Raw genomic sequence first — 24,868 nt, forward strand, 5'->3', positions numbered from 1 at the left:
CAAATTTTTCTTCTCTAACATTGAGTGAGTTCAATGTCAACAGTCTTGGTTTTGTGACTAAGCCCAAACAAAAGTATTTGAAGGAGCTATTTCACTGATTCTGTCATAAACAAACCATGACATCTCTATTTTTCACATGTCAGAAAACTACGAAAAATTTAGTTGCAGAAAAATTAGTGAAAAATAAAAATTACATGTCTTCTTTGCCTATATGAAAAAAACTATGAGCAATTTTTGGTAAAACTTTTAAAAATTTTATTGAGATGTCAGTATTTGTCTACATGATTTTCATGTCAAACATACAAATCTGGAATGTGAAGCCTTTTGATTTTTTAATTGTGGATAAACCCACATAAGGCTGAAAAAAATAAGTTCAACATTGAATATGTGAATTATTACACACATCATCATTTTCTGCTTTAGTGATCATCCAAGGCATGGACACTCAGCCCAGTGGGACCTGAAACTTAAGGCTGATAATAATTTGAATTATCTCAAAAGCAGCTCTGACCTAGCAAGTTTTGCTAATAGAGGTCACAAAAGAAACATTTGAAAACTTTTTTTTGTTCCAGACAAAAATGTGGAACTCTATAAAGAAAAGTAAGATACAAAGAAATGATGAGAAACAGCTCCAGCTGAACAAATTCCAGATGCCAAATACCAGTTCAAACATAGCAAGGGGGGAAACACACCTCTGCTTGTGTTGATAGATGACAACCAGTGGATGCAGCAATTTCCCATGAAACATCAGGACTTCTTGAGGCTAACAGCTGCCCTGATGTTTAGGATATCCCTATGCAGCACTACTGATCTTGCTCCAACTCAGAGGAAGCTTGATATAGTTTATCCTAAATTAACAACACCAATCCACAATTTCCTTTAAGTACTTTGATGTAGGGGAAACCCAGTGTCAGGGGTCATCACCACTGAAATCACTGACGCCATGCTGAGAACTAGATGCTTTTGCTGTGTAGTTTTTGTAACAACAGCTGAAAAAACCTGTTATAGAGTATTTTCAACATGAAAAGGCTTCAGAAAACAGACCTCTACAACAAAAGTTCCTCAAGTATCATGAGCACAAGTATGCTAATTCTTGCCATCTCCTGCCACTCAACAGACTCTTGCATAGAAATGCAACAGGCATGACATGCTAAACACTCAGACTCTGCAGACATCAACACAGCCTGTGCTGGGAAAACCTGTAACTACATTTCTTATCAATGACACTGTCATCAGAAATGGATTGTAAAAACTCCAGCTGCCATGGCTCAAATTTCCTGCTTTTGGGTTTTTTTTTTTTTTTTTTTTTGTTTTGGTTTTTTTTGGGTTTTTTTTGGTTGGGTTGTTTGGTTTTTAATTTAATGTTTTGTTGTTTTTTTGAAGGCATTGCCTGCTCAGGCCATACCTTTCTTTGGCAGACAAAGGTATTAAGAAGGAAGAGGGACAGTGAACTGCACCTTTACAACCACTTCCGTGTCATGTGTGAGTTGTGCTGTTGATGCTTCCTGAAGGAATCTGCCTTCAGGAGACTGATAACCCATAGCTTAAGTAGACCCACTGCTGGCTGAGCAACTGATAATTTGAGGGCAGGAATTGAATTTTAAACCTTTGAAAAGGAGCACTGGTTCATCTCACATCAATGGCATGTAATGCTTGCAATTCAACCTAAATTACTAGTTTCCTTTTAAGACTTGACCTGGCTATAACTATAACCATTCACAATCACCATCAAAAAATTTGAGCCTGGAGCAAATTAAAAAATAATTTGATTCTCTGTTCTACCATCCAGATTCCAATGAAAGCAGTGAAAGTTCAGGGTCCTTTCCCATTTTCTCTCAGGATAACATATAATGGACTGAAATAGGGCAGTAGGGGAAGAAAATTTGTAGCCAGTGTGCTATAGTACTACAGAATATTATCAGATGGTGGGTAACCAAGAGGCTATATACCTGTTTAGGAATGCCTGGCCCAGATAAAACACACTAAGTATTTTTGAGAAGTAAAATAAGTACTGAAGAGATAAATTATTCCTGTCTGCTATGCACTTAACAGCAAACCACTCAACATCTTTGAACTGTTGTGTGGCCTCTGCTTGGCAATGGAACAGACAGACGTACGAGAAAAAACAGCCAAAGCCTTTGCTCTACATCCAGGAAAGACAAAAAATGATCCCTCAGATTCCATTTCCATTAACACTGCAGTACAGGTGATAATGTATACTTCATGTGTGCTTCTCTTTAGTTGCAACTTAGAAAAATTGAGCTTAAAAGACACAGCATTGGAGCTCTGCATCAAACAGCACAAATCCTCCTACTGTGGAGCCAGTCTCTAGGAGATGATGGGAAAAGGACAAGTTAGAGAAGGCCTCTACAGCAGTTATTGTCTGAATAGGCTGCAATGAAAGAAACCATACTAGCAGGATGCTTGTATCTGAACACAGTAATGAAAACTTGCCCTAACACATCTTGAAAGTTCCAGGGATGAGATACCTTTGCCCGCTGTGTCTGCAGAATACAACATGGAGAACCTTGGACACCAACTTTTAAAGTCCCCTTCTTTCCCCACTGTATTGTCACCTTAGAATAAGCTTTAGGAAAGGACCTTTATCTAGGACAAATGTAGGAAAGATACCTAGTCCTTTTAGCAACTGGATGGCAAACTGTCTCTAAGACCCTGAAATCTAATTTCTATTGTGACAAAAGAAAAAGAAGCAAGAGCAGATAGTTACAAGGATTAAATTTATTAACTTAGTAAATTAAATGAATCAAACATTCTGAACAGCTACTGGACAAAAAAATGTAGCAGGAGCAGTGTGAGTATCATTCACTTTGTAGAGAAAGTTGTTCTTTGAATAGGATACAATTAAAAAGACTGACAAAGGTGTTCTTACAAAATCACAAGACTGCTTTAATAATACTGGAAAGCAGCAGGGAAAGCAACAGCACAGAGATGGAAGGGCTGGGATTTTTCACATGTAGGGAAAGGAAGACAGGAAAAACACAGAGACTGTACTGGAAATACATGTTTAACTTTTTTCCCTCTACTATTAAGTTTTCATTTAAAGTATGACCAGAATGCCTGCTCTTTGAAAAATGTAGCTTGAGAGCTGCACAGTCCTGTATAGAAAGTGGAAAGGAGTAAGAAACAGACCAACATGAAGCACCATCTGTTAGAAATGGCAATGACATCTTTTCCAGAGGTTTCCTAAACTTTTGTAAGTGAAACATAGCTTAGATCCTACAGTGACACCACTGACATGACAAGGATGTCACAGTTTCCTGATTCCATCAATATTGTGAGGGAGATTTTTCAACTTATTAGTGCCCCATTTCCAAAGTTCTTCTTGTACAGACAACTGTGGAGGAAAAGAATGTGGTGATTGGTTTCTACTGCCAGTAGCTCAGAAGAAAGGACCCTTCAAATTAGTATTGTAAACAACAGGGGTTCAAGGCTTGGAGGGGACACCACTAAATTCCTGCAACCCTGCACAAAGAACATGCATTCCTCAAGCTGAATTTCTGATCCTTTACCTCCTTTTGCTTTGCTGCTCTGGTTACTCTTCCAGTGCTCCACTGCTACGTGACGAATTTTTCATTACTGTTAAAATGATTTCACGCCCTAGTCTCAAAATATTAGTCCAGCTCAATTCTTCACAGTCTTAATGTATGGCTATAACTCTGAAGCCAGCAGGCCTCAAAAAAGGCATAATCTGTTTATTAAGTCATCAGATCTATACTACCACTGGAACTAAAGTTTCCATGCATGAGAATTATCCCCGGAAGGAAGAGAAGACAAAATGGAAACCTCAAGGTGATTCAAGGTTTTATGGTGTTATAGTATATTGAATCAAGTTCATGGTGTCCCAAGTAGGGAAGAGAACAAGCTTAGCAGAGAGGCTCTGAAACCATGACATGCAGGTGCAAATGGCTCCATGTATTTTGGGGATGTTAAGCATGAACAGTGTAAATACACATGGCCCCGAGTCAAAGTTCTACCGATGTTACCAACAGCTTTTGAAAGTCAGTGAAAACAGCCTGTGAGTCATTCCTCTCACTTCCTAGACCTTGTAAAAAGTCACTGAAAGCAAATTAAACCTGCATTTCTTTTAATTGTAAATGCTATTGTTTTCAAGTTAGAGCAGCACTGATGTGGAAAACATTCAGTCACCCTGAAGGAGTCCATATAGTTACTAATTAATTGCAGTTTACACCCAGCAAGCACAAATCTGCTCCAAAGTCCCTAAGAAAAATTATATATATATATATACACATATATATATACACACATATACACACATCTGTGTATGTAAGAGATAATATGATAACCCTCTTACATACCATTATTCATCTTATTTCCCCTAAGTTCAGCACTGCAACTTATTCCTATGTATTCAGGGTAAAATGGGTAATTAACAGCATTTTTTATATCCACAGTGTATGGATATTCCTGTGAGGTTACCAAATGCATTCCTTTGTTTGAGGACCCCACATTCTGCAGATGTTTCACTCTCAGAAAGCCACTGAAGACAAGTTACATACCGTTCTGTTCAGTGCGTTAATTGTCTCTCGCAGTGTAGCTTCGCTGAGTGCTGTCCTTCTGGAGAGCACTTCTTCATGTTTACAGCTGTATCTCCAGGTGACATCAACAACCTCAAGCACAAGTAGAAGAAAATAAAGCAACCAAAAATTTCCACATATCTTGCTTCATTTAAAGAGTCTAGTTACTGAAAGAATGCTTTTCTACATTAATTCTGAAAAACACATCATGGTGGAATACACTGCACACTTGCTTCAGGGCAAGTTTGTTTATTATTAGCATCATTACTCCTACCTCATCTTTGGAGAATGCAATTATGTAGGAGAGCTTCTTTCCCCAGCCAGTTTCATAGAGAAGAGGCTTATCACAGACATTTTCACAAGGATCACAGTGAAGCCATCTTTTCTGAGATGAAGAATATACTTCAGTCCACACATGATCTACGTAACAAAGGCCAAGAATAAACAATGACTTGTAGAGTCTCTATTCTAATCTTGTAGAATATTGTAACTTTTTCCAATTTATTAAATGAAGGAACAGGTGATAGAACATGTTTTCCTCTTTCTTAAGATCACTGTCTCTTACATTCAGCTAAAGATTTTATCATTCTGAAGTCAGTCATCTGGCCTTACTTGCAGAACCATATTTCAGCTCATCAAGCAACACATGAAATTGAATGTCTATTGTCTTTGTTAGCAGACTGCATAACCGCATGTGTTGCCTGATAGCTAATATGATCTGAGAGGCATAAAATACATAACACCCTTTTGCACAGGCTTGTATTAACATTGCAATATTCCAGAATACTGGTACCTGTATTGTCCCATACATATCTTGCTTCAAACCCCACAGCTCTGCAGCACAGGGTAAAACAGTTGGCCCACTCGCCACAGCGTCCGCGTCTGGTTTCCAGAAGTTTTTCAGGGTTGTTATATCTACAGGAGAAAAACAACACAGAATGAGAACAACTGAAAATACATTTCAGTTTCCAGAAATCTTTACATTGTGTTCTGAGGATCTGAACAGATTTCAGTACCAATCAGTCTGCAGAAGATAATGGAAATAATTGCTGTACTTCACAAAATACATCTGAGCAGAATGCTACCTCAACTCACATGACTCCATCATATGTTTATGGCAGCACTGAAATGAATCTGGTTAAGTTTTCAAAACTGATTTAGACATCTTAAAACATGACTTTTGTACGGTGGTCCTTTAAACAGTCAGCAAAATGCTTAAATGTCACAAAAGTATAAATAAATTGTCTATTTGCTCTTCTGCTGTAGACTCAGCAAAACATGTACATTACACTGTGATTTCCTACAGAAGTGAAGTTTACCCTGCAATAACAAAACACTACCTATATACTGTTGCTAATATTAACAAATTTTATTTAGAAGCTGTAGTTCACCAAACTAACATTAAAAAGCCACCAACCAAGCTGGACAAGCATTCAGAACAAGTCCATGTAAGAGGAAGCACAAACTGTTTTTAAAAATCTCTGACCTTGTAGAGAAATTGCTGGTGCATCAAACATACTATCATGTTACTTAAAACAGCTTCTATACTCTGAACTAACAACTCACCAGTTCACAAAATGCACAAATGCAAAGCTGTTTCTTGAAAGAAAAAAAGATGGCAAGTCTCTGTTTGCTCACCTTGGAAATCTATTACAGAGCTGACACTGGTTGCAGTAATGGTTTTCCACTCGCCTGGCATCCCACCTTAGATCATCATCAGAAGGCAACAGGTGGCCATTTTTAGGCTCTGTCTGCCCACCACACCTGCTGCAAGGAAGACTGTTTACCCAATGAAAAAAGGAAGTCTTAAACCAGTCCAAAAGCTCCAACAATAAGAAGTCCTCCTCATTCACATGAGCACCTGTAAAATTTATACAACACACAATTAGTTCAAATGGAAAAGTTGTTTAGTTGAACTTGATAGTGCCTACACAAATCAGTATCTCTGGGCCTTTATTTATTTTTATGTGCTTTCATATTAAAAAGTTTAATATATTACTTAAACACATACAAAAAATATATAAATTGTCAAGACTGAGTAAGTTCAAACTTAAAAACAAAAAACTGCAATCCTAAATACTACAGTTAGAATGACAATAAGAAATTGCTCAGAAAAATGAGTCAGATTTACATTTCAGCCTGGTGAAGTTCCTGATGCTCTTCATACTGTTCCAGGACTTTGGAACAGAGAGTTAATTATTTTTCTACTCTAAAATATTTTCCTATTCCCAGCTATTAAACTAGGAGTAACAATTGCTTTGGTTTCAAAATCCCAAAGAATCAGACATTGGACAGCAATCTAAACAACTAGGTGTACAGGCTTTCTACAAACAGACTTTCTAGAAACACAGCTTAATTATTGTAGAAAATATGTATATACCATACAAACACATGGAGTTTGTTACAATTTCAGCAAACAAACACCTTTCTCAGCTTGCCCAAGGTAGACCCTGGATATCTTTTGTTTTCTACTCTACCTGATTTTACCACACCAGACTTTTCTGGCCCATTTTCCTGCTTACAAAAGGTGTTAAAATCTATTCACATACTGTTCTGACAGCTGGAAATAGCCCCACTTTACCTAAAAAACAAATCTAAAAATCCAGTTTTTCATGAGAGATCCATTCCTTTAAACTCCTTAGAATCTTTAAATGCATATTGGGTTACAATGCCCAGATTATAAGATCCTCTTCCTTCTCAGATACATAACTATTCAAATAATTCTTCCTAGTAACTTTATCATCTAGGCCACACATAGGTATTACTGCCTGGTTATTTTTATGCACTACAGCTTTATTCTATTCACAGTGCAGACAGGTTTGACTAATGAATATTAACATTAAAAATATTTTTTTAAAAATGCTGCCTAAAGGAAATTGAAGGCAGATGCACTAAAAATTTATGCACTAGCTCCTTTTTCAGGATGGTGAAAAAAAACCCCAAGATGAGTTGGGTTTAAGCTCATTTCACATCTTGCTCTGAAGCTGTAGCCATCTTTGGTACAAAGATTCTGTAGGAGCACCTAGCATTATTAAACACACATTGCTGAAATCATGAGGTGCATGGGAAGAGATCATCTGTTTATCAAATCAAGAACACATGACTTCTCATTATAGTAAATTTTCCATTTTTACTCATGTATATGAAAAACCTTTGTGCTGGAACTCTCAGAGAGAGGCTTACTGCTTACAAAATGGATATGCTTGTATATTCAAACTTTTTGCTAAAACCTGAGTGAGAAGATTTCAAGCATAATCCACACTCTCTTTTTTCAAACTAGATTCAAACTAGAACCCAGCTGTGATACACAGCTGTTTTTTACTGTTCAGCCCATCTTTCTAATGAAATGGGGCAAAGAGAAATAATAAAAGCTACAGCTCTCTTCAAATGACTGTTATATTTCTAGCATAGTCTTTATGAGCCAAAAAAGCTCATTATACGTTTCAAGGTATATCCTTCCCAGAGGTGGCAGTCTTAATGCAGCAGGACAGAAACCAAATAAACTGAAAGCCAATTACCCAAACATCTCATAGACAGTCCATTCCAAAACCAGCGTTTCTAGAAAACTCTTGAAAAATGCTTTCAAGCTGTCACAATCCAAAACAGCAGAATTCCACCCCTTCCTCTTTATTTGTACCTAAACTAAGGTCTGGAAGCCATTTTGATTAAATCAGCCTGACAGTTTGGGAAGAAGCACCCAGAACACTATCTTCCCACTTCCTTCCCCTTTTTAAACAATGTGCACAGTAGTGCTAGAACAGAGTCTAAGAGGCAGGGTTGTTTTTTTTTTTCCTTTTATAAAGAAATTTAATGGTTGTAATTTATTACTGCTAAGTCTCTTTTTCCTATTGTATTGTCCCATGCTGCTGAATGAAAATGCTTTGTACTTGCTCACATGGTTTCTTACTTCTCTTACTTTTTTCATTTAAATATGGTCTTGGAATTGCATTTTTTAAAAATAGTTATCCTATAGAAGAAGCATTTCACTACACCACTGAAAAAAATCTAAAATCATCACCTGAAAACAGAAATATGTAATTTTAACTGACAAAACCTTCATACATTCAAAACAAATTCACATTTAAGAAGAAAATACAAATTTTAGACACTGATGTCACAAGTAGTTATGCCTACATTTAATATCTAGTTCCATGTAGAACAGGGAATAACTCTAATCATTTAAGCATTAGCAAGGAAAGTGATCGTTTGTATCAGGTTGCATCTTGGAAAGATCTCATTCTAAATCTCACCAATATCACTTTAAAAAAGAGAAGCAGTATTTAAAAATTTCAATCTGAATTTAGAAATGTAGCACATACAGGAAAACTGCACACTGAGAATTTCACAACAATGACTACTTGAACAAGAAGCTCTCCTCCTCATGCTGTAGTTATTTCACTTGACATTCAAAGAATGCAACATTTGTTTCCCCAGCATTTTTTTATACTAATTCAGAAACTGAGTCCAAAATTTCTACATAAAAGCAGTAAGATGGATGATAAAAGTGAAATAAAAATAAGAGAACAGTAAATTAGGAAGAAGGCAATTCCAGTTTAGAAACAGCATTTCGAACCTGCAGACATATGACCAAACACACACTGACAATGAATGGTATGTTTGAAAGAACACTTCTACTTTCATATACACTTGACAGCATTACCTTTGTCCAGTCTTGTAGCTTGTGCTAGCTTTTTCTGAGCCTTGCTTTTTAATTCCTGGAGGGGAATTACAGCTAGTGCTTTCTGCTGAATAGAAGGATTCTCATACATCAATACAAGATTCTCAAAGTTTGTTTGAAGTGTTTTCAAGATATTTGCAGCCTGCAAAAGGATTTTCAGTCACAAGATGATTTATGAACGCTCACCTTCAGGCAGAATAACCAAGCTCTACTATTTTAGTTTAAATCAGTCATAATTCTATGTTCATATTCACATTATATATTTATTTACAGGTGAAATGTTTACTTACAAAGATATCAACAAAAACTGAAGACACCACCACCCAAACTATAAAGCCAGTCTTGTCATCTCTGAGCATTCTGAATGGTGTCTTTAGTGAAAAGTGTACTAACTTAGCGAGAAAACTGTTTTTAAAGACACCTCTGATGGGAAAGTTTTTGACTTCTCCTCCTCATCTAATTCCCCCACCTCTCTTTTGGACACCTTTTACCCAAAATCCACAAAAAGACATGAAATCACTTTCATGTTCTGGACACTGCTATACTGATTTATAGAACTATATTATGGATGAATTTGCTTATTTTTTCTTGTTCATGAATGTTGCTTGTCTGTTTCTGCTTCTTTCTTTTATCAATCAACTCTGATGGAGGTTTGTATGGACAGCCCAGTGAGCACCCAGTCTGTTTCAGCAGCAACTGGATATAAGAACTAGGTTTCTTCAGTCAGTTATCCTAAGTGTCACCTAGTGGCATGTTGCACCCAACAAGGTACACTAAAACTAACAGCTGAAGTTAATAATAATGAAGTTGGTAGCTGAGAAACTATTTGTTCCCATTTAAAAAGTAACAATAGAGAAAGTGAAATGGGATTTTGAAAGTAAGAGTCTGGCATATTTTTGGAGGAAGCCTGTGGCACCGCTAAATTACCTTTTTTCTATTGTTACATCATGTTTCAGCCTTTAGTCTTGTTAACTACCATCTTAATTTAATCAAAAATGCAATGCTTTTCCTGGGAGGCTGGCAGTAAATGCAATATAATACACCCAGGTATGAGAACTCTTCAGAAGATAACTTCTTTTAAAGGAGCACTTAAATTACAAGTGATTGTTTTGGTGTTGTTACAGTACTGAAGGATCAGTCCTTAATTTTCATAACTGCTAAAAGAGAGCAGAACTGGTTTTGCTCTTCCTGGAGCTCATCAGCTGTAGGTAACTGGTTTAACACCATAAACTCCATTGTGCCCAGATCCACTTTAATGCAAATTGAAAGAAAGAAATAAGGTACACTAGAGACTGCCAAAAGCCTAAAGACCTTCATGGTCCATCAGCTTTCTGAAAAGGCATGCAGGGATATTGCTCAGCATAGCAGAAGTCTATCAGATTCTTTGACAACTCACATTTCTGAGGCAAAATCCTCAGTGTTAGTAGTGCTTAACCTGCTTTGTGAAAGCCACTGTATAAGGTGTTATGCAAACATTTAACCTCAGAAGTGAGGTGAACCTCACTGCAGTTCTAAGTTTAGATACACCTTTTCTCCTGTAATCACAATGCCATCCAGGAAGGGATCAGAATCCATCCACCAGAATTAACAAAGAGACACAGCTCTCCTTTTCCTAAGTCTCAAGAATATTTTATGATGAGAAATGCAGAAGAAAACAATGAGGCAAAATAATGGTGGGCTAAGCTCTCTAAAACTGTGCATTTAGGAATATTCCTCTGTTCTTTCAAGCAATCTGCTTTTCCCTGCACTTACTAGGCCTCCCATGAATGACAGGTCAAACACACAGGCAAGAAAACACTACAGACACAACTCCAAATCTCTCCGACACCTGTCAGCAGTGCATACAACAATTATACAACTATAACTCTGCAGTGTACTCACTGGAAAACAAGCCCCCCACTGCTGTGCAAGCAAAATGGGAGAGTCACTGCCAGACTTCCTTCCAATCAATTCAGACTAAAAAGACCAAATGCACTGGCTCAGAGACCCATCAGTATAGTTCTCTGCAGACATCAGCTAAATACAGCATTCTAACAGAATGCAAACATTGCCTCTAAATAGCAGTAAGTTTGGTCCCACCACCCAGGCACGGAAGCATGGAAAATGAACAGTTTCAGAGAAATGAATCCACAACTCTGATGACTAGCGTATGTTGGGGCAGAATAACTAGAAATTGGAGGGATTAACCTCAGAATACATTGTGTTAACATTGTGCAACATTGTTGTCATTGCAGGATCAAATTTTAAATCTTCCTGTTCTAAGCAGTACAGCAGTACCAAATCACTCTATTGCTTCCGACCACCGCTGCCTAAGTGGCTGTAACAGTAACAATCTAGAAGCAGGCCAAAAAAACCAACCCAGAAATCCTCAAAGTAAAACAAATCCAGTCAGAATATTTTAGAGGCAACTACTGCCATGCCAGCATAATTAGATTAAATGTCTCAATACAACATTCCTACAATAGTACATTTACCAAAGGACCTTTTGGGTGAGGATGGGTCATTTAGTGCTCTCTATCCTCAAAAGCCATCACTTCAAACAATGATTTGCCATTTCTCATTCACTGACTTGGGCAGGCATTGGGATGGAACAGTACTTCATAGTTCATATCCAATAATAGACACGTAATATAATATAATACAATAGACACACGTTGTGTTTAAGGATGCATGGGAAGTGAGCTTTTGGAAGGATTCATCTTACACCAACTTTGCTGGTTCTCAGAAGAAAAACTCTTCAAAAAGCTAAAACCAAAGCATCCTTAAAAGCTTCTATGAAAAGGCAAAACTTAATTTTTCAGTTATACGAGGTGCTGAGTCTTCTCCCATCAGGGCAGTTAACATCAGATAAAATGACTCTGCTCTGTCTTGATCAGGAACTTAACCTCTTGGACAAGGGAAACAAACTAAATAACTATAAACTAGTCCTTGTCTGGCTAAATTTCTGTTTTTAATGACAGTCATATGTGAAAAAAGGAAGCTCTCCTCACAGGCTACACAGAGATCACAATGCATGAACCAAGACACCAACAATTATAAGCATTACAGTTATGCTCCTGTTCCTTCTGCTGGCTCTCAAATACCAAATATAACCCTACTCAGCTTCCCACTCTCCCCTTTGTTCCCCATCTCGCTGTTCTTTTTCAATACATATCAGCTTTTTTTCTTGACATCCTGACCAATAGAATATTTATGGACATCTTCAACAAAATCTCTTGCTAATGTACTATTTCACTTTTCATGCTTAAGTTGTATGTAAACTGAAGAAAACACTCAAAAACCTTCAGAAACCACTAGCGAAAAAAAAAAGTCTAGTATAAAATTCATAAAGCAAGACTAGCTATGTGGTCAGACCAACTCTCTAGGCATAACAGTGTATTTATTCGGAGACTACTCATTTTCTCTGAGCAACCTGTCTGAACAGTTAACTCTTCTTCAATCTTTATATGCATAACCAATCAGTCCAAGAAGTTTGCAGGTTATAATTACCATTTCAAGAGATTGCACAAGTGATGTTTCTGGCTGCTGACGAGCAGGGGCAAGAGCAGAGTCAACAGGTCTCGAAGGCTGCTGTGCAGCTGCCTGAGTGCTGCTGGCAGCTTCAGAGGATCCTGATCTGTGCATCTGGTTTGACTCATTCAGTCTGCTACTCCTCTCTCCAGCAATTAAGTCCCTGATTTTACGCAGTTGCTCAATTGAAGCTTCCTTAGGGAAGACCAGGTGAGTTTCTCCCTGAAATTTAGACAAATTAATTCAGCAGTTAATGCAAGTTTGAGCTGGTCAATGATCTGTAGCTATAGCTGAAAGTTAGGTTCCTAAGGTCTGGCAGGATTCAGCTCTTTAGATGAGGTCCCTTCCAATAGAAGCCTGAAGCCTCTCACAGCTTCAGAAGCCTACCAGATCAAGAACCTGGAGTCAATCTAGAGAAAGAGAGCTCATAACAACATGCTTTTGTTAGCAACTTATTTTGCAGTGCCATTCATGGGCTACATAGTTGTGGCTTGGCACAGAAAGCAGCAACAACAGAAATGCACAATTAATGCTCAGTTCTCATAGTACAGCAGTGAAATCCTAGGCAACACAGAAAGGCATCCAATGTTGAGGGAAGAAGCCCCTAGAATGGCATCTGCTGGAAATGCTCTTACACACTGGTATCTTTTATGAACAAGTTTTAAGTTTTCAGATAGGCAATATTACTCTTATTAAAATTAGTACCTAGGTTGATTTCTGGGTTTTATTTTTGACTTCAACGTGATTACTGGTAGCATAACAAGAGATCAGTAGTTATGACAGAATCAAATATCTGTGTACTTAAAGAAATAAGTTACTTAAAACATGAATATCCTGAAGTTTCAGTTGATAGTTTCAGTTTCTACCACTGCAGCACTTGTATTTACTGAGCTAATTTGTTTACCTACAGTTACTTGAGGTCACATATCACTGCAGATAGGGACTTCCTGTTAACACTTAAAATCACTACAAAACTAAATGGAATGTATCAATCCATTATCATGCAGAAACAAAAGAAGGAACACCATTAGCCATGCAGTTGAAGAGCAGTTTGTGAGCTCCAGCTTTGACTGACACAATAACCATAAGACCGAGCCAACACACTCTCCGAGACCTGCCTGAGTGCTTCTCTAGCTACACCACCCACCTCCTGGCTAAAACACACCATTAAAAGTCTCCTGAGCACCAGCATGAGAATAAATCCACAGACTGTTTCTCCCTGTGCAGTCACCACTTCCTTCAGCATACTTTTTCTTTTAAAAAATTACAGTAACTTTACCCAGAGAGAAGGCAGAGGTTCCATGACAGCTGGACCTAAGCAACATAATGTACATACCCACACAGAAGTGTATCAGCTGACAAATTAAAGCAAAGCAAGAGCTTTGCACCAATAAACAAGAGCTGGGTTTTCAGACCAGCTTTCCAGTAATTACAAAAACTGTTTCTAGTTTAAAAAGCTTTGGCAGTTTAAGCCCCACCAAGACAAGGACCACTTGAGAACACAAAGCAATCTTTGAAATACCTCATTCTGACTGCAACAGAATCAACATTCACTCAACACTATTTTAGGACAGCATTTAATAACTTTTAAAAATGGGTTTTGAAGGACTCACCCTCCTACTACTACTTGAACAGTCAGTCTATTGCCCTTCACTGCTGTCATGACAACACCAGTACTTGTACAGTTGCACTGTGAATTGGCTAAAACATTTCTGGTTTTATTTTGGAAGATTACATTTTTATCAGATCAGCTTCCATTATCTAAATCCCTACAGAGCCCTAGTGATGGAAGGAATATGAAGAAAAGCAGGGCTTTTAAAAGTTTTCTCTCTATGAAAAGCAGTTTCAACACTCATTTGTAATGTCTGATGTTCACCTAACAGCAGACTGCTACAAAGAGAAGGGGTTTCCACCCTGCTTCCCACCACTTTCTCTGTGCCAGCATGGATATGTATCCAGCCCTTCAGTAAATCAGCAGTGTACCTGTGCAGCAAAAAAAAAAAAAAAAAAAATCTTGTCATGCATTAAGTTAGCTCATCATTATTCTGAAGCAGACACATCTAAATTCCCTGCTGGTTAGCTACAGATATTAGCAGACGTAGACTGAAAGAAAATACTAACTGTCCTAAAATCTACTGCCTTACAACTAGAGAAACAGGAAAAATAATGCCATTTTTAAATTTTACTATGTAAACTGATGAAGAAACCTGAAATTACATTATACTCACCTCTTGAAACCCCATCTCAAATAAACATTCAACTGCTCCTCTGACGGGCAACAGCCTTGTGGAAAATGCCGGATTGCCAATGCGAATTAATCTGTATTTTTCCTCATAGGGATTCCTGAACAAATTGAAAGTTGTAATTATATTTGCAAATTAAATAAACACTTAAAACCTGGGTAACTGCACTATGATTTTTTTTTTTCTAAGTTTAGTTTCATTTAGAGCAGTTAAGTCAAACCTACACAAAACTGACTTTATAAATGTCTTCTTGTACTTAACTCTGAGAGTTACCAACTGGTGCTAAAGTTCAGCTTGCAACTTATGTTTGTGAATTCGCGTTTTGTAGGTCATACCTAGCAGGGCTTAAGTCACATACTTAGAGACAACTTCACATATGGCTATATCTGGTGCATTCTAATTGAACTCATCAGGTTAATGCTGGATGGCTTTAGTCCCCCCAAGGAAGCTGTGCTAAACTGCCTGTGAGTGAAACGATTGTGGCGTCTGTGCTACCTCTCAGTTCCCCTTCCAGTTCTTCTAAAAAACCTTTTTGTCTCGCTTCTTTCTTTAAAAGAAGCCAGCCCAGGGCTCGCTGTTTTCTGTCACACCGCAGCTTTTAAGAGCCAGATTTGGACAGGGAGGGGCAGCCCGTACACCTCGAGCTGCTGGACGGCACCAAGGTCAGTCACACCTACTGGCACCCTACAGAGCCACCCCGCAGAAATCCAGCTGTACCAACCCCGCGAAACCACAAGCAAAGGGCAAGCGAAAAATACAGCAAACAATAAAACGACGTTAAAATGGAGTTTAAATCATGTTAAACTACTTGCTGTGCATCCGCTTGCTTTTAGGTAGTTCAACACCCGCCTAAGGTGGAGAATCAGGAATAAGGCATCTTTTTGTGGTTAATACACAAACTCAGAAACTTTCAAAACAAACCAACTAGCGATAAATAGAGAAACAGAAATCCAGAACACTACACCTCTAGGTAAGCAACATTAATTTTAAAATAACAACAAATCCACGCGAGACGCTTCCGAGCTCCGCTATTACACAACAGGAACGAAAGCGCAGCGCGGAGCCGGGGAGCGGCCGGCGGGACCCTGCGGCACCGCCCGCGGACCGAGAGAGGCCGCCCCGCTCACCGGAGGATGTTGTCAGCGTAAGTGAGGAGCAGCCGCGAGGCCTCCAGGAAGATCTCCCGCCTGTTCTGGCACAACTCGCTTACGGCGGGGGAGCCCGGCGAGGACGAGAGCCCCAGGGTGGCCGCCATGGCTGCCCGCCCCTCCACGCCACGCCGCCCGCCCCCAGCGCTGCGCCACGCGCCACGCGCATGCGCCGTGCGAGCAACGAGGTCACCGCCCTCAGCCGGGCAGCGCCGCCCGCCGCTGGGCGCATGCGCAGTAGCAACGGCGAGGTCACCGCCAGCAGCCCCACTGGGGGGGGGGCTCTTAAAGGGCCCGAGCGGGTTTAACCCTGACCCCGCATCCCCGGGGCAGCGGGACCTCCCGGTCACACCGGCCTCGGTGTCCCACAGCAGCTTCTGTCACCCGCTGTGCAAGGCGCCAAACCACCAGCAGGCTGCAGGCATTTGATTTGTTTATAGATCTGCGCAGAAAGGGGTGGACAAGGCCAGCACGATGACTACCAAAACGTATCACTGTTTATATGTTCCAGCAAACAAAGGCATTAATGTTTATTGGATACAAGTTACACAGCTCTCTAATTAATTAACATGCTGCCTTCTCTTATGCTAATCAGTGCACGTGCTCATTTTTTCTCTGTAGTCGATGGTTGCAAACTCCCCATCACCAGAAACTCCCAGAATTACCTTTTATCCAGTCAGAGCTGATCCCAGCACAGCTCCTAAGTTGGCTTTGCTAGTTTCTCCCTTATCTTGGGAGTTCTGCCAAATGTCCAATAAATTCTGCATTCTTTGTGCCCACTGTCAGTGGTACATCCTTCTTCCCAAGCTTTGTAAACCTCCATCTCTTAGAGGTGTGATCTCGTTGAAACATGTGGAGCCCTAAAAAAGCAATTCTGTCAACAAGCAATTTCTAACACCTGGACATAACTTAGAGCTTGAATAAATATGCTTTCTGGTTGATTTAGCTTTAAAGTATTCAAAGATCAAAGAATATAATTTCTAAGAAAATGTTTACCTATTCTGTATTTTTCAACAGTAACATCATTCGGGATATAAATCCCTTTTTGTTCTGCCTTGGTTTGGCAGTGCTGAGGGTGCCACACCTTCAGGCTCACCTGGGCTGCCTGAGCAGGAATGTCACTGCAGAGACTCATCCTTGCCACAACATCTGCTCTGTACTACCCAAAGTCCGTCCCAAAAAAGTGAAAAACTCCTGGTCTTCTTCTTCTTCCAGACATTTGGTTTGTGCTGCTGTTGAAAGAACTGTGGTGAAGAACCTTGCACTCAATGGCCTGTGGGGATTTGCTTTATTAGGAATGCAGATTTAAAGAGTTCCAAGCAAGAGAGGTCTTTAAAATTCACGCTGTCTTCTGATTTTGTAGGTGATATTACACTATGGCTCTGCTGCCTGCTTCTGACAGGTCACTGCTCAGCTTCTGTGACTTTTAAAGATAGTGATACATATCCCTCACAAAAACTGAGATTTAACACAGTTCACTTTTGCTGAGATTACATTTATTATTCTTACTAGCATAGTTACAAAGTTAATATTTCAGTCATCAGGATCATGGAACTGGTACCAAAGTAATAAGATTTTAATTTAAGATGACGCCATGGCTGCTACTTCAGCTTTTAATTTCCTTTCCATGTGTTTCATGTAGGCATGAAATGTTGGCTACCTTAGGAAATATAAAGATTAGCATTCTTGCTATACATGTATGCATATAAATACATAATGCATCTCAGTATGGCATCTGTAAACAATGCTTTGGAAATGCTCATAAGCAAGCAGCATGAAAAATTTAAAAAAACAAGTGCCAACTTCCAACAAATCGCTCACACATTAAATGCCCAAGGAATTTTATTTCTAAAATAAAAACAGACTCTTCATTAAAAAAACTGCACACTTTTTTTTTAAATAAATACTGCATTTGTCTTCTTTTTTTTTTTTTTTTTCTTTTTCCTGTGGTGAGTGCCTCATTACTGGGCTACAATTTGTATTTTTAAGTAGCTGTGTTTGCAGCTTATAAATATTATTGTGTTGAGTGGCGGTGAATTTATTTCAGGTTTCTTACTGCTGTATACTAAAATTATATAAAGGTATCACCTAACTAGTAGATTCATAATGTACCATTTTGTTGATGAGACTTTTACAAATATTTTATGCTCTGCCATGCCAGTCTGTTCTGTCTGGGATAAGGTCTTGCGTATTACTCCATCGGAGTGTTTGTTTAAAGGCTTTTAGGTTTGGTGTTTTTTTTATACTCCGCCTTTCCGTGGTGGCTTTGGAAGGAAATAATTCCACACTTTTCCCGGTCTCGGGGCCATCCACACCATCACGCTGCCCGCCCACAGCGGCACCTGAGGGCGGGGCCAGACGGGAGGAAGCGCGTTGGGCCGCGCGCACCCGCGCACCGCCCTCTCCCCCCCGCGCTGCGGAGTGGTGCGGCCTCGTCCCGTGGGAACGGGAGAGGCAGGCAGAGCGAACCATCGCAGGGCGGGGGGGCGCGGCCGGCGCAGGTACGGCTGAGGGCCGGGGCGGGGTTTAAGAGCGGGCCGGCAATGGCGGCGCTGGGCGGGCCCGTGGCGCCGGGGTTTGACTGCAGGTTTACACACTAAAAGTAGCCATTCCCTTGAAACACCTGGGGTGTTCGGTAGCGCTTGTTCCCGGGGGGAGCGACCCTGCGCCTGGTTTTCCGCCCGCACACCAGGTATCGGGCGTTGTTGGGTCGGGCAGGACGGCTCGGCAGCGGGTAACGGCATTTCAGTAAAGGCTGCGTGGGGTTGCGGAACGAGCTGCCTTACAGACCTCTGCAGCCATATTATATGTGCATATTGAGATATATACATGTACACACTGATAAAATATGCTATCTTACACATTACTGTGTGCGTGTATAATAATTGTATAAAATACATCATCTTACACGTGGTATATGGTGTACAATATGTATCTATCTATCTATAGTGTCTCTATAAAACATATATATATTGTACATTATAAATATGCGTATAATATGATTGCAGAGCTGCTTTATATTCTATATTATATATAGAATATATAATATATACTCATATATGTAACTCGCATTACATAATACATAATATGTTACATACATTCTTTTACACATATATACACTGCCTCTTTTATATAGTCTAGGCTAAGTGGTTTAAAAAATGGAAATCGCAAATCTGGGTCAGGACTTAAAACAGGCTCCTCTAAAAATATTTTTTTAGTAATTAAATTTATTAATTGCATAAATACGTATAAAATATAATATGTGATTGTTTATTATTTTTATTCCCTATTCCAAGTGTTCTTGGCCAGGCTGGATGCTGGTCTCTGCTGCCTGGTCTAGTGAAAGGTGTCCCTGCCCATGACAGGGATTGTTGGAATGAGAAGCTTTAAGGTTCCTTCCAATCCAGGCCTTTCTATGGTTCCATGGCATTTTTTAGTAACACTGCTGTGCACTTGTGCTTCCACAGGTCTGGGTATTTTAGCAGAAGTGCCCAGCAGCCCCTTACGATCTTCATACACCTCTCTCCATTTTACCAGAGATCTGAGGATGCCAAATTGCAGTTTGGGCAAGGCAAAAACCTGTTGAAGCCTGTGCTGTAGGTATTGGCAGAGCTGCATTGCAGCCTCTGCCCTGCTTCAGCATGTCAGACGTGCAGTCAGACTGCCTCTGGACCTGGCAGTGGCCAAGGCAAGGAAAAGGGACTGTGGCACAGTACAGCACCATCACTGCTTGGCACAGTCCTCTGGTCCTTCCTCAAGCACTTGTTCTCAGCAGGGGCCTTCTGCCATCACTTGCTGTGCCTCTTGTTATGCGGGGTCTGGTGGTGTTGCCTTAGACAGGGGTGGTGCTGTGCTCCACTTCTTGCTCAAGCTACTCGAGATGCAGTCCCCTGACAGTGTAATGACCCAGGGCTGATAAAGAGTAGGTGGAGGTAGAAAGAGAATGTCCTAAATGTGTTATTACATTGGTAGCAGAACGAATACAAGTTTATTGACTCTTGTTTGAGGTTTCTAGACCATTCTGCCTGACACGAAGGTTGAGATAACGTTATCCTCAACTTGGTAATGGTGGGACATACACTTTCTGGTGAGCACACACTTTTTCCCTTAAAAGAATGAAGCTGTTTCTGCCTTCAGCCATCTGGTAGTTAGAGCTCCAGGGGAAATTTTGCTGCAAAACCAGAGAGTGCCTTACAGTCCACAGTGGTGCAAAGTCATATTCATCAGCACCTTAAGCTAGAAGAGCCCATTAGAGACATTCCTACATGAACATGTTTTGCTGCCATTATCTGCCATAACTCGTACTATTCCTCATTACAGACACAGAAACTGTAACCCTTTCTTCAATGCTGAAAATAGGTTGTCATGTAAAAAGCAGGTTATTAATTTAATGTTCTTGGAATGTTTTCCACATTGGCTGCTTTATTGTTGTGTTTGTCTGTCCCCATCCCCTCCACCCCGCTCCATTTACAGGAATGTGCATGATTATTGCCACCATGTTCTCACAGTGCTCACAGGACCTGCTAAAGATTGCAAATCTTCATCTCCGGAGTTTGAATATAAGTCTACATTTACAAAACCACAGAAGGGCTTTCAGCCAGTCACTGCCTGCATGTCGAAGGAAAGTAGTTGTCACAGGTATTGGCCTAGTGTCCCCTCTTGGTGTGGGAACTCAGTTTGTGTGGAAGCACCTTCTGGAAGGAGGCAGTGGGATTACATCACTAGATGGGAAAGAATACGCAGGCATCCCATGCAGAGTGGCTGCGCGTGTGCCGAGGGGAAGCAAGGAGGGTGAGTTCCGAGAAGAAAGCTTTGTGTCGAAGTCAGAGATGAAATCCATGAGTTCTGCCACTGTGATGGCCATCTGCGCGGCAGAGCTGGCGATGAAGGACTCTGGCTGGTGTCCCCAGAATGAACTGGACCGCTTAACTGCCGGTGTGGCAATTGGGATGGGCATGGTTCCGCTGGAAGAAATCTCTGACACAGCCGAGTTATTTAAAACAAAGGGTTACAGTAAGGTCAGCCCGTTTTTTGTCCCAAGGATTTTGGTCAATATGGCAGCAGGCCATATCAGCATTAAATACCAACTGAAAGGGCCGAACCACGCTGTGTCCACGGCTTGTACCACAGGTGCACATGCAATTGGAGACTCCTCTAGATTCATTGCTGCTGGTGATGCTGATGTCATGTTGGCTGGAGGGACTGAGGCTTGCATTAGCCCTTTGTCTTTGGCTGGATTCGCAAGAGCCCGGGCCCTCAGCATGAGTTTCAACTCAAACCCTAAAGCAGCATGTCGACCCTTCGATTCTCAGAGGGAGGGATTTGTGATGGGAGAGGGTGCTGCAGTGCTGGTCTTGGAAGAGTATGGGCATGCCGTACAAAGAGGTGCTAGGATCTATGCAGAAGTTTTGGGTTATGGACTGTCTGGTGATGCTTGTCACATAACAGCGCCTGATCCTGAGGGAGAAGGTGCGTTCAGGTAAGAAATCTATGTTGATTGTAATGGTTACTTCGTATCTTAATTGTAGTGGGTACATTTGTTTCTGTCATTTTATATTCTTCATAGAGAAGGGGTGTTCAACCTTGAATTAATATTCCAAAAGCTTGAAAATCAGAAAAATGGAAGAGCGGGTAATACTGTGCTCCAAATTCTCTCTTTTTTTAGCAGGATGGTGAAGGCCATTTCTCAGTAGAATCAATCTTTTTCGATAGACTTATGAAAACTTTCTGTATGTGAAAGCATTTTTCCTTTTGTGCATACAACTGTTCATATAAATAAGTCTCAGTAGAAACCTCTTTTTTAAGATGTCTGTGGTGAGAGAGAATCTTTTCAGGTTTTCCTTCATTCTTTTTCTATTGAGAAGATAAACACCCCCCATCCTCCCCAGAAAAGCATGTTTTTTGTTACAAGAAGCCTCAGGTGATGGAAGCTGTGGAGTACTTAGAAGATCTAGTTTATTAGAATATTCAGTACTTCATTCAGATGCAGCTAAGTGTGCTGGTGAAGGGGCAGAGCAGAAATACTAATGCTGTTAGTACTGTTTAGGGAGGTGGTAAAGGTTTATCAGTGTTTATCTCATTAAGACGAGGTCACAAGTAGATGATATCCATTTAATCATTAATCATTGGCCTAATTAAATTGTCACTGTAATCACGTGTGTAAGTTGGAGAGCTTTGTCTAGGCTGAGTACTATTGCTGGCATTAGAATCTTTAGTAAAGATTTAGTTTGCCTTTTTCTGAATGTATGTGAATGTTTAGTACCAAAATTCAATATATCACTGCACAAATAGATCAAATTTCTGGATGGTATTGTAAAGCTGTGTTTGCATCTTTGTAAGGTTAACAGATTTTTCTAGAAGTGTAAATATGCCATGTCTCCATCTATGCTCCTTGATTCATGTTTAATTGTTCTGCAGATTTAGGTGTGAGATGAGTAATCAGGAGTGCCTTATCTCATATTTTCAGACTTGTTTACACTTGAGATTATATAGCAATATATTGTAATAGAATTTTTGTGTATTTTATGATTGCAGTAGCATATAAATTAAATTCACAGTAGGAAGAGTTGAAAGTTAATCTGGGTATCTCCAAAATGTTGAGCATTTCCACCCTTGAGATAATACATTTTAATACTGTCTTCAAGCCAGTATTTTGTTACTGCCGTGGTATGTGGATTAAATCTGGAATGTATGTGCTTATCTCATTTTTCTGTGGAAATTTTATTTGCCATGTCAAAAAAATTCAGAGGAATATTTTTTTTTGTTCTCTTCTAATAACTACTTCTGTTGGAGGCTAATATGTATGTTGGAATAAACCAGCAGGAAAGGAGAGGCAAAGCCAGACTCAGAATTGTGGATATAAAGAGTGTCCTACACAAGTAATTTGGTATCTCCTTAAGTCAATAAGTTCAGTGCAGATAATGTATTTAACTAAATTAATTTATCTCATAGTTATCAGTAATCTCTTTTGCTTGAATATTGGCTCAGTATCTAGTGACAGTGAGTGTAAATGGCCTAAGCTAAGCTGGATGCATCTATGGGTAGAAGGCTGTAGTAGAGACATTTAAATTTGTCCAGAAGCCTGTGTTACCTGCTTTTAAGCTTCCTTTTATTTCCTTATTTTTCATAAATTTAAAAGAGTCAGTGGTCTTGTGCTCAGAGGTGGTTCGTTGTTATGTGCAAGGAGGGATGTCTGATTCATCTCCTTCTTTGAGGGAAATCTATGAGAAATTGCAGTATGGAGCTGTGTTGATCCTTCCATGGTTTTAATAAAAAAACATGTTTTAAAGAGGCAGTCACAGTGCACAAGTCATCAGGAGCCAACCAAAACATACCATGCCAGGGTAGAAGGGTGTGACTTTCAGTAAAATTCATTATAAAACGAAATATAGGAATTTGTGCTATCTCCGTGACTCCTTGACATTTTCTAGTCTCTGGAAAGCATGTGAAAGAAGCTCATGTGGAGGATGACTGCAGATTTATTTTTCATTTCCCAGTATTTTTGTTGGGGAGAACATATCAAAATTTTTTGTAATAATATCGCTAGTTATTTGTCTCTCAAATGTTTTCAAATTTTACAGTGAAAAGGGTGTTTGACCCATTAACAGTCTGTAGAGATTGATTTTCATATCTTATTTTCTTCTTTTTATTTTTCCTAGCTGTGGAATTTTTAACAGCAAGTCTGATTTTATAGTGGGCCTCACTTTTATTGTCTTCTCTGGTACCTAATGTAGATGCTTAGTTAGATGAGTTAATCTCTTGTCATTTATATCTCTGCTAAAGCAGATTTTCACACTTGATAAACATTTTAAAACAATCTATATGTTTTCTATTAGTTTGTACATTTGACAAAAACACATTGGGCAAATCAGCATTCTGTTATCTCTTTTTTTCCTTAGGTGCATGTCTGCAGCAATGAAAGATTCTGGGATCCTACCTGAAGATGTAACATATGTCAATGCACATGCAACTTCAACACCTCTAGGAGATGCTGCTGAGAATCAAGCAATCAAGAGACTTTTTAAAGACCACTCACGTAATATTGCAGTTTCCTCAACAAAAGGAGCAACAGGACATCTCTTGGGGGCTGCAGGAGCTATTGAAGCAGCTTTTACTGCACTGGCCTGCTACCATGGGATTTTGCCACCTACTCTAAACTTACACAAAACAGAGGCAGAGTTTGATCTCAATTATGTTCCGTTGATAGCTCAGGAGTGGAAAATTGACAAACGGCGTATAGCGCTCACAAATTCATTTGGCTTCGGTGGCACTAATGCAACTTTGTGCTTTGCAAGCGTTTAACTTCTGCTGTGAATGGTGTGAAAAAATGGCACCAATGATGATTTTCTGTACTGTTGTCTCTGGTGTGTTCTGTAATCTTTTCTCAGCTTTGAGATTTGCTCATTTGACACATAAGAGCTTTATTCACCCTAACATTTACACCAGTAATTCTTTTAGAAAGAGGGAACTTCTTTTACTCATTTTAATAAAAATAAATATCTGTTCTTTGTGTGATGAAATTTTTGTTCAAAAATAGTTACACAGAAAGGATAATTGTATTGGGGAGTATCTGTCTTTTCTGCCAAAATGGAAAAACAGAACTAGCGAAATTTGTCAAACTAGGCCTCTTCTGGGAAAAAAAAATTGTCTTCAAGAAATAAATCTGAGAGAACAGGATCACTAAACTATACCTGAAGCTAACATATTGATGAGGGTGTAGTTTTCCAAAGGAAA

At 39.6% G+C, this 24,868-nt stretch overlaps 2 protein-coding genes across 6 annotated transcripts in view; one reads left to right on the top strand and one right to left on the bottom strand.

Moving 5' to 3' along the window:
• NGLY1 (N-glycanase 1) overlaps nucleotides 1-16,330 on the bottom strand; it is a 36,728-nt gene extending 20,398 nt beyond the window's left edge. Inside the window, exons 1-8 of one of the 3 annotated variants that reach the window (XM_079299654.1) lie at nucleotides 16,115-16,330; nucleotides 14,973-15,087; nucleotides 12,724-12,966; nucleotides 9,217-9,376; nucleotides 6,195-6,417; nucleotides 5,350-5,471; nucleotides 4,831-4,976; nucleotides 4,539-4,649 (exon numbers count right to left, since the gene is read on the bottom strand). In XM_079299654.1, coding sequence (XP_079155780.1) covers nucleotides 4,539-4,649; nucleotides 4,831-4,976; nucleotides 5,350-5,471; nucleotides 6,195-6,417; nucleotides 9,217-9,376; nucleotides 12,724-12,966; nucleotides 14,973-15,087; nucleotides 16,115-16,242 — 1,248 coding nt within the window. In that variant the 5' untranslated portion in view covers nucleotides 16,243-16,330. Of the gene's footprint in view, nucleotides 1-4,538; nucleotides 4,650-4,830; nucleotides 4,977-5,349; nucleotides 5,472-6,194; nucleotides 6,418-9,216; nucleotides 9,377-12,723; nucleotides 12,967-14,972; nucleotides 15,699-15,745 lie in introns of all 3 variants that reach the window. The other 2 variants (XM_079299656.1, XM_079299655.1) reach the window with 2 other exon arrangements.
• Nucleotides 16,331-18,616: 2,286 nt separating this feature from the next.
• OXSM (3-oxoacyl-ACP synthase, mitochondrial) lies at nucleotides 18,617-24,633 on the top strand. 3 transcript variants are annotated; one of them, XM_079302961.1, is made up of 3 exons: nucleotides 18,617-18,636; nucleotides 20,609-21,614; nucleotides 24,034-24,633. In XM_079302961.1, the coding sequence occupies exons 2-3, from the start codon at nucleotides 20,611-20,613 to the stop codon at nucleotides 24,434-24,436; spliced, it is 1,407 nt and encodes a 468-aa protein (XP_079159087.1). In that variant the 5' UTR covers nucleotides 18,617-18,636; nucleotides 20,609-20,610; the 3' UTR covers nucleotides 24,437-24,633. The 3 variants fall into 3 exon arrangements, with proteins under 3 accessions (XP_079159087.1, XP_079159085.1, XP_079159086.1); XM_079302959.1 differs by lacking the exon at nucleotides 18,617-18,636 and adding an exon at nucleotides 18,672-18,827; XM_079302960.1 differs by lacking the exon at nucleotides 18,617-18,636 and adding an exon at nucleotides 18,849-18,869.
• Nucleotides 24,634-24,868: the final 235 nt, after the last annotated feature.

The sequence above is a fragment of the Erithacus rubecula genome (assembly GCF_903797595.1).
Source record: "Erithacus rubecula genome assembly, chromosome: 3".
In the NCBI taxonomy this organism is placed as follows: domain Eukaryota; kingdom Metazoa; phylum Chordata; class Aves; order Passeriformes; family Muscicapidae; genus Erithacus; species Erithacus rubecula.